The sequence below is a fragment of the Hippocampus comes genome, unplaced genomic scaffold (assembly GCF_001891065.2).
Source record: "Hippocampus comes isolate QL1 unplaced genomic scaffold, H_comes_QL1_v1.1 scaffold269, whole genome shotgun sequence".
Taxonomy (NCBI): Eukaryota; Metazoa; Chordata; class Actinopteri; order Syngnathiformes; family Syngnathidae; genus Hippocampus; species Hippocampus comes.
In genome coordinates, this window is record NW_017805376.1 from 280,350 (window position 1) to 290,606 (window position 10,257).

General features: G+C 43.4%; 1 protein-coding gene across 3 annotated transcripts in view; it reads left to right on the plus strand.

Moving 5' to 3' along the window:
* Window positions 1-5,546: 5,546 nt before the first annotated feature.
* The window catches only part of zswim8 (zinc finger, SWIM-type containing 8), a 179,613-nt gene continuing 174,902 nt past the window's right edge, over window positions 5,547-10,257 (plus strand). For all 3 annotated transcript variants that reach the window (XM_019872083.1, XM_019872084.1, XM_019872085.1), the window contains exon 1: window positions 5,547-6,424. In XM_019872083.1, coding sequence (XP_019727642.1) covers window positions 6,247-6,424 — 178 coding nt within the window. In that variant the 5' untranslated portion in view covers window positions 5,547-6,246. The remainder of the gene's footprint in view (window positions 6,425-10,257) is intronic.

The window sequence follows — 10,257 nt, forward strand, 5'->3', positions numbered from 1 at the left end:
GATGCAGGAACACGGAGCTGTCATGTTTTGGTTTGTGATGAATAGGTGGCACTGTAGGGCACTCTCTGCAGCTGCACACCTGTCGGGTCATGTTTGTCTGTCATGTTCTCGTTCATGTTCTCGATCATGGTTTGGTGACTGTTAGTTTCAGCTGCAGCCTGAGTTTTGTTTGATGCTTTGGATTCGTTTTGTTTTCAGGACTTTGTTTTGGATTTAGTTTTGTGTTTTTATCAATACAATGCGTCAAGTACAACCTGATCATCCCTCCTGCCTGCTTTTTGGTGTCCACCACCACCTCACAACGTGACAGAATGACCCGACCATCAACTGGACCCCGCAGGTACAAAGGACTGGTCCCGGTTCCACCATGTGCCTGGCGGAGCAGGTCTGCAGCTGGCCTAGGGGAGCACATCTGCGGCCGACACCCTTTTCCCCTTCAGCAGCGCGGGTCGTGCAGCTGTCCCATGTATCCCCTTCAGGCGGTGCAGGTCATGCGGCCGTCCCATGTTTCCCCTTCAGGCGGCGCATGTCATTGTGGCCATCCCATGTTCCTCGTCCACGTCCGGCTGTCTCATGTTCCCCGTCACGCCGAGCTCAGTCCACGTCAGGCCAAGCCCAGGCAAAGGGTTGCCGCCGCCCTCCATTCCTTTTTCCTGGCGAGGCAAGGGTTGCCATCGCTTTTCGTTCCTGTTCCCCGGAGAGGCAAGCCTTTGTTTGACTTTGGGACGTCTGGAATCCCTCCCTTGAGGGAGGGGTACTGTCATGTTTTGGTTTGTGACCAACAGGTGGCACTGTAGGGCACTCCCTGCAGCTGCACATCTGTTGATCGTTATGCAATTAGTTGCATGAAAGGACTCCTGCCCGACCACTCATTGTCGGGTCATTGTTGATTTGTTGTAGCTGTCATGTTTGTCTGTCATGTTCTTGTTCATGTTCTCGATCATGGTTTGGTGACTGTTAGTTTTTAGCTACAGCCTTGGTTTTGTTTGCTACTTTGGATTCGTTTTGTTTTCAGGACTTTGTTTTGGATTTAGTTTTCTGTGTTTTTATCAATACAATTCGTCAAGTACAACCTGCTCATCCCTCCTGCCTGCTTTTTGGGGTCCACCACCACCTCGCAACGTGACAGGAGTAGAGCTGTTCCGTGCCAGGTCCGAGCATCACCCCTCTAATCAGGCATCGTCTACCCACAAAGCACTGTTAGCCCCGAGCTCGGAGCACCGCTTCGCATCTATGTCTGCTGCACTGACAGGGAATCCGATGCAGCTGGGATCGAAAGAACGACGGCGGCAGTTCCACACCCAGTTATGCCTCTACTGTGGCCAGAAGGGTCACCGTGTCTCCGCATGCCTGACCAGACTTCCACACCAGTCACGCCCCTCCACCCTGATGGGTAACTGTCAGTCTGACACCACCTCCATAACCGACCACCAGGATCAAGGAGGGATTGATCCAACCCCGATGGAAGGTGGTGGTAACTGACTATGGGTCTTGCAAACACAGTCGGCTCGAACTTGTGGGGGAGATTGTCGGCCCTACCCAAGTGCGCCCTATTTGGTCCCTAGTTGACTCCAGGGCAGATAATTGTTTTATTGACCCGACTTTGGTTCATGATCTAGATTTTTGGTCGAATTTAAAAGAGGCTAAGCGGGTTTGCAATCTCAATGGGCGGCTCCTGACATTGGTAAAACAACTCATGGGTCCCTTGATTTCAAATATTTCAGGAAATCATGTACAGAATAGGCAATTCTTTATCATGCCCCCACGATCAGCACCATTGGTTTTAGGATAACCCTGCCTCAAGACCCACAATTCTATCATTTCATGGGACCAACCGGCCATATTGAATTGGAGTATGTTTTGTTGTGCAGATGGCCTGCGTTCAGCAAAAGGAGACAGTGTACCCACTAATGAAGCTAATGTTCAAACTATTTGCAGAGAGAATTTCCAAGTATTTACTATGATCTCCGCCAGGTATTTAGCAAGGACCGCACACAATCATTGCCTCCACACAGATGTGACTGTTCTATTGATCTACTACCAATTCTACACTCCCCACTTCACGACTTCATCAGATATCACAGCCCAAACAAGAAGCCTTAAGGAAATATGTTGATAATTCACTCGGAGCAGGCCTTATTAGGCCATCCAAATCCCTATTCAGGGCTGGGTTTTTCTTTGTCGAGAAGGAGGACAAATCGTTACGACCATGTGTAGATTATCATGACCTTAATCAGATAACCGTGAAAAGCGAATATCCACTCCTGCTGCTGGATTCTGCTTTTGCCCCTCCTCAATCCACGACAATCTTCACTAAATTACATTTACGTAGTGCTTACCATTTGGTCTGTATTATGTTAGGGGATGAGTGGAAGACAGCCTTCAAGACACCCTTAGAAATTTGGAATATCTAGTCATGCCATTTGGTTTAACTAATGCACCCGCCGTTCTCAGAGTTTGTTTAATGATGTTTTAAGAGATGTGCTAAATGTTTTTTGTTTTGTTTATTCAAATAGTACTTAGATTTTTTTTCATGGACACTCAAAGAACACCAGCCTGACATCAAAATAATTGTACAACATTAAGAAGAAAACCGATTACTTGCCAAGGCCGAAAAATGTGAGTTTCACGTGGACACGGTACAATTCCTATAGTTCATCATCAAGAAGGGTCAGTTTAAAGCTAACCCAGCCAAGGTTCAAGCGGGGGTATAATGGCCTTTGCCAGGGGTGTCCAAAGTCGGTCCTCAAGGGCCACTGTCCTGCCTGTTTTCCAGCTCTCCCAGGAGCAACACACCTGATTCAAATAATCAGGAATGTTCTAATGCTGCTTTAGAGTTGACTGATGAGCTGATCATCTGAACAGGTGTGTTGTAGCCAAGAGAGATGGAAAACAGGCAGGACGGCGGCCCTCCAGGCCCGGAGCTGGACATGCCTGAATTAGTGATTTGCCAACTTGTATCATCGATTTATAAAGAAGTATAGCCAGAAAGCCTATCAAGTTTAGTTCACGTGGAATGCGAAAGCAGAAACAGCCTTTCGGGAGTAAAAGAAAACGTTCACTAATCCACTGGTCTTACATTATCCTAACTCTGATTTCCCTTTTGTTTGACAAGTGGAGGCTTCGGGTTCAGAAAAGGGGGCTTTACTGTCCCAACAGTAAACCATAGACTCCACCCCTGCGCCTTTTTCTCATGTCAACTCAGTCCCACAGAACCCAACGACGACGTAGGAAACCATCGTCCTGGCCCTAAAAGAGTAGAGACACTGGCTCGAAGGAACTAAGGAGACTTTCACTGTGTGTACAGACCACAAGAACCTTGTATACATCTGTTCTGCCCAGAGAATTAACTTATGTCAAGCAGGGTGGGTATTACTATTGACCCCCTAAATTCACTTCCCTACTGCAAGGGTGCCAAGAATATAAAGCTTGAAGCCATGTCCCGGATCCATGACCCTGTGGAAGAAAGTCCTGAACCAGAGAACATTCTGCCAGAGCATTGCATTGTGGGGGCGTTGAGGTGGGAGATAGCGCAGAGGATCCAGGAGATTCAAGATGGGACTGAAATACTTGCTGCATGCCCCATCGGAAAACTATTTGTGCCCCCACAACTCTGATCTGAGTCTCTGTCGTGGGGGGACGGGTCCAAAATGGCTTGCCATCCCGGGTTAACTGTGCCTGCTGGATGCTCTGCTGGAAAACTATTTATCCAACACTCCAGCTGGTGCTGAAAACAAACCAAAAATAAAGCAGAGCAGAACATGACAGGCCTGTTCCACCTCCAGCAAAGCAACCCAGCAGGTGGTTGGTGAGTTGCTTCTAAAAGTTAGAATAATAAAAAATTAAATACATCTGATAAAATCAGCTCTGAGAAAATGCTTATGGTGCCAGGTTTGTGAACACAAAAATATTTAATATTAATAATATGCACACATGAGTGTGCATATTATTAATATTAAATATTAATATTACATTCCAAAAACATGAATGGCAGGCTGATTGAACACTCCAAATCAGGGGTATCAAACATATGGCCCGCGGGCCGGAACCGGCCAACAAGGAGGTTCGATCAGGCCGGCAGGATAATTTAAAAGTGAATCAATGCATATAAGACACGGAATGAATATTTTAAATAAGGTACAATTCATTGAGTATCCGCTAGGAGACACACTGTTTTGATCAGAGTAGAAGACAACGCTGTTTTGATCAGAGAAGAAGACAACAGCAGCTTCAGTCTGTCACTGAGACAGACCCAACACAGCAGACGCTATCAAGGACATGTGAATACTTTATTCTTTACACATTTAATAGCGCTCTCCTTAGTTTGTAAAATATAGGCAGGGATTAAATTTAGATTTTATATGCACATGTGTAAATGGTTTAAAAAATCCTTTCTTTATAAATCTCGTTTAATCTTAAAGTGCATTACTATAGTTTTCAATACAAATTACTTAAGGTTTTGTGCCTTTGTACAATCAGTGGGATCAGTTGCAATGCAGATATGTGAATGATAAAAGTAAATTGCACATTTGTCTAAGGAAATCTAAGGTGCTTCATGAAATGTTTTGTAAAATATATGTTCATTAAATTTCAAAATTTTTATTTTTTAATTAATGGTCCAGCCCACTTGACATCTACCGAGGCCGTATGTGGCCCACAATGGGAAATGAGTTTGACACCCCTGCTCTAAATTGTCCGTAGGCGTGAGTGTGAGCGCGGATGGTTGTTCGTCTATGTGTGCCCTGCGATAGGCTGGGAACCAGTTCAGTGTGTACCTCGCGGACTATCCGAAGTCAACTGGGATAGGCTCCAGCACATCCGTGACCCTCGTGAGGATGAGCAGATTAGAAAATTGATAGGTAATATTAATAATAATATCATTAATAACAACAACAACAACAATAATAATAATAATAATAATAATAATAATTGCTATTAAAAACACTTCGATTGGCTGGCAACCGATTCCGGGTGTCCCCCGCCTACTGCCTTGAAGACAGCTGGGATAGGCTCCGGCACCCCCGCGACCCTAGTGAGGATAAAGCAGTTTGGAAAATGAATGAATGCGATTAAAAACAATAGGTTCCTCACAGTGGTAGCTGCTTAGGCCTTAATAATAATAATAATACAGTAATACAATCGGAACCTCGCAGCCTAATAAAGGATCATGTGTTAATTGTAATTGGGAAAGGAAACAACTAATCAGCTGAAAGCACAGCAAGTAACTTTGACTACTAGATCCATTATACACATTTCCGTGAATTGTTTAACATTTTGATTTTATTTTTGGTAGAAATAGAGTTGTCGCTGATGATTTAGTGGAACACTCGCCTGATTTGTGTACGGCAGAGTGGGATCGGTTCGATGGTTGGATCGTAAGAATATAGTTCAGTATGATGTTTCATAGGTGGCAGTATTTTGCCCAAAAATATTTGCCAATCGCCAAGAAGAAGAAGAAGAAGAAGAAGAAGAAGAAGAAGAAGAAGAAGAAGAAGAAGAAGAAGAAGAAGAAGAAGAAGAAGAAGAAGAAGAAGAAGAAGAAGAAGGTGGTGGGGGGGGGGGAATTATCGGGTAACCCCCGTAATTATACATCAGCTGTTAGTAAAGCTACACACCATCTTTTTCTGGTCCTACTCCGGATCAACAACATTGGAATATTTTCATCATATAATTTCAAACCAGGGACGACAAACGGAAACGAAGACATCGACAGTGGGTGGGAACGAAACAACGTCAAGAAATGGGGTGTCTAAAGCCAAACCTGTGGTTTAAATGTAATGTAATGGTCTGTTGGTATGAAATTTAAATCGTCCAAGATATCGTCCACTCTTGAAAGAGACGAACCGCGTTGAATTACACAAACAACTTGATAATGAATAATTAACATAGATACACGTATCTAATGGTGGAAATGTAGTCTGCGTCGTATTAACATTGTTACTGGATTGATGTAAAGAAAAATAGGTTAGCTGAAGATTAACCTGACCAAGATACTCTCGCACAACGAACGTGTTTTATTCAATTGAGGCACAACGGTAAATTCTTCGAGACTTATTGACGGTGTTTTAGTTTAAACTCAGCTGTGCCTGCACCATGTTTTATGAAAACAAACACTGAACACCATCTTCACCTCTGCCCATACCCCTCAAAACAAACAAACTGCTGAAACTGGAAATTTTACACAAAGGACAAGAAGTAAAGCGAAGTCACAGACCCATGGGCGGATGAAAATTAAAAGTCGACGGAATGGAACTGATGTTTGCTGAATGGGAAGATGGGGAGAGGTTCTCATTTGAAGACTCTGACCGGTTTGAGGAGGATTCGCTGTGCTCCTTCATTTCAGAGGCCGAGAGCCTATGTCAGAACTGGAGGGGATGGAGGAAGCAATCTGCTGGACCCACATCTCCGACTGTGAGGACAAAAGGTTGGGGAAAAATGAATTTCTTTTTAATTTAAACACAAATTTAACTTACGTCAGTGTCTTTCTTGCTGCTGTATTAAATTACCATCATGTAAGCCTGACTGCTATGATTGGTTAGGCTTTAGTGAGACCGATATATGGGTAGTCCCCGAAAAAAGTTTTATAGGTTAGAACGGTATCCTCAAGACATTCTGTATTCAGAAGCCATTTGGGTTTATGATCAAAAAATGAATATGACGAAAGTTCAGGGAACTCATTTATCAAGAGTGGTGATGCACACTCATGCAAATCTTGACACGATGGAATGTATTAATCTGGATTTGTGCTTGAGGGCATGCGTGTATTTATGCACAGCTCTGACCATGCGGACACACAAAACCTTGAGGTAGAACAGTGAAACTTCAGATAAAGCAGTGATTCAGACATCACTCACAAGCCAAATGGGCTTCCCAAGCATAATTGGAGCAAGAGTTTAATTGCAGCCACGTTTGAGTGAAAGCATCATCAGACATCAAATTCAGCTACCACATTTTCCTGACCATATGATGCACCATATTAAAAAGCATTGTGTCATTTATGGGTGCTATTTCTGTACTTAACACATACACAAAGTGGGATTATTGGACGTTGGCATGGTAAAATATTCGCTCACTTCAAAAATACGGAGCAAAACTGAGTTTGGTTGTACTTCATTGAAGTATTTAACAATGCACTCACATTATTATTTGATCAATCCTCATCCACAAATCCATCAAAGTCCTCATCTTCTGTATCCAAAATGAACAGCTGGGCAAGTTCTCCATCAAACACACCAGGTTCCCTCGCAGCATTGTCAGCGTCAGTCTCCTTGCCATGCGGCTCCTCAGAATTGATGCCGGCTTTTGCAAAAGCTCGAACAATAGTGCAAGCAGGCATGTCACCCCAAGCATCCACAATCCATTCACAAATTGTGGTATAACTCGCCCTGTGCTGTCTCCCACTCTTAGAAAAGCAATGTTCACCACCACTCCCACGCTGCTCACAACTTCACTTTGACTGCGACTGGAAATTTTTCTTTCAGCTTAAAAATCACTGGAGAAGGCCATTTCTGTTCATTACCATGGCAGTCAAGCACAACAGTAAAAGCCGACATTTTACGCCCCATTATGCATGTCGCTACTGTGCTATTCTACTTCTTCTCGACAGTGTGGTTCACCCGAATGTCCAAAATGAGCGGCACCTCGTCCATGTTGGTGATGTGGTTGGATTGGATGTGTGTGTCGACAATCTTTTTGTTGTACAGTATTTCAAAATGCAAAGCATGCTGGTCCCTAATCACTTGTCATAGCCGAAGCGGGTATGTTGGAATGTGGGGATTGGTTGAGCGAAGAGTCGGTAATGGAAGCCAAGTGGGGCCGGCAGAGCGGCAGAATAAAGGATTAAAATCTCCAACATGGTTTTTCCTGGCTCATGACCATGCCCCATGACGTGCATGTGTCTTGTCCAGGGAAACCAAGACAATGAAAGTCTTTGCACAACTATGAGATTTATTTCAGCTACAATTGATGGAGAAACATCATTTACAGATCTGTGATGGAGCGTCCCTCCAAGCATTGGAGTGCGACTATTTTTTCTCTTTTTGGGAGGGGATGAAGCCTGAAATACAGGAAAATTACAACCTTGCATAGCAACCAACTTTGCATTGCAACATTTACACATAGCATGATCAGGTGACACCATGATACCAGTTAACAGTTAATTATAAGATACAAGTTCACACTGTTAAATGTCAAATTCCCACGACACATATATTCTGTAAATTCAACTGACTCACTTTATTTTACAGGAAACATACTTTAAGTTAAGAGTTCTATCCTAATTGAATGTGGCAAAGTGAAGCACACTGTGAAAATGCCTCCTTCACTTGTTCTTTGGAGATGTATCATCAAGCAAAAACTAATACAGTTATTGCTTTTGATTGCATGATGTCGCTGTGGGTCAGTTTTACGATTTTATTTGCAGAATTTATGGCTAATACAGTGAAACTCTTCTACAACGAAATCATGTTTGCAGCAAGAAATTTTTCACAACAGGGATTTTTCACTGTAGCAAATTTGATCTCAGATGTAAGCACACACACACCCACACACACACACACACCCACACACACACAAACGTATGTGTACTCTATTTTTATTCCAATAGTGCATAAGTATGAGCACACACTTATTTGACACTTCATATTGTCAGTGTAGAAAGGAAAAAAAGGGAAAGAAATTGCGAAATTTACGATCAGCATTCACTTACATCAATTTCTTGGATAATGTCTTTTATTTTGCTTGCTCCGTCTTTCATTTTGATCACTTTTACCCTCTCTTCCAGCATCAGAGCTCTTCTTGTCTTAGCTGCTTGACACCCAAAGGCCCGTTTTGTAGCCATTTTAGCAATGCAATGTCCATCCTCGTCTGAATCTAATAATAACAAATACTTCCTGGCATGCAATGAACTTTTAAGCCAGCCACGGGACGCTTCGTAGTCATGGATGGCCATAGTTAACTCTCGAAGGCTAAAAACCTTACGCTAACTGGAGCGCTAATGAGAGAGAAGCGCTCCAGTTAGCGTAAGGTTTTTTTTGCCCTGGAAGACCTAGCTATGGCCATCGAGGACTACGAAGCGTCCCGTGGCTGTTTTTACCATGATATCAAGTAAAGCATTTGAGGAAACGTTCGTTTATTTGAATGTCCGTCGAGCCACGGGACGCTTCGTAGTCCTCGATGGCCATAATTAGCTCTCGAAGGCTAAAAACCTTACGCTAACTGAAGCGCTTCTCTCTCATTAGCGCTCCAGTTAGCGTAAGGTTTTTAGCCTTCGAGAGCTAACTATGGCCATCGAGGACTACGAAGCGTCCCGTGGGTGTTTTTAGCATGATAAAAAGTTGGATGTTTTTAGCCTGATAAAAATGGCGATGGAACTCACCTGCTCTCTAATTAGCGCTCCAGTTAGTGTAAGGTTTTTAGCATGATAACAAGTAAAGCATTCGAGGAAACGTTTGTTTATTTGAATGTCCGTCGAGCCATAAGCAATTTACTCTGAGCAGCTAATCGGATGTTATGGATCTAGCTTCAGTATTTACACACATAGACAGTGAGGTCCCTCTTGGCCAATGGGAGGCCAGGATGATGCTCGGTAAGCCAATGGCAGAGCAGCTATGAGTATGTTGAGTACAGGAAACTCGCAGCTGTGACCGAAATAAACATCGTTCACTATGAAAGCCAGTGTGGTGGTTGCTGTTGCCTGTTTTCAAATGAAGCAGTAGAGGTCGCTGTTGGATAAGACTTCGTTGTAGTGAATGTCTTCGCGAGGCTGGAGCAGAGAAGATGATTTCGTATAACGCAACAGGGGGGTTTTCATCGTATGGGGGGCAGGAGAATGGGAATTGTGTTAATGCATGAAGATTTTTTCACATAAGGGGGTATTTTCGCCCATGTAGGTTTCGTTCTAGAGGAGTTTCACTCTATTAAAGAAACATTCAATAAGGTGGATGGGCTGACATCACTTTGACCTGGTTCAACAATTGTCTGCTACAGAAATTAGAAGAAAAAAGAAAAGAATGTCCTCATTTTAGATTTCCAAAAAGTTCATGCCTCCCGTGAATCTTGTATTCAAAGGTTCAAATGGGTCTTTAGTTGCCGACATTAACATAGTATGTCCCTCCTCACTTGCCATACAGTGACTCACCATGACAGTCTAAACCCAGGGGTGGGCAAACTTTTTAGCTCGGGGGCCATATTGATTTCTAAATTTGACAGGTGGGCCGGGCCAGCACAAGATATGGTACATATAAAAAAACATATATG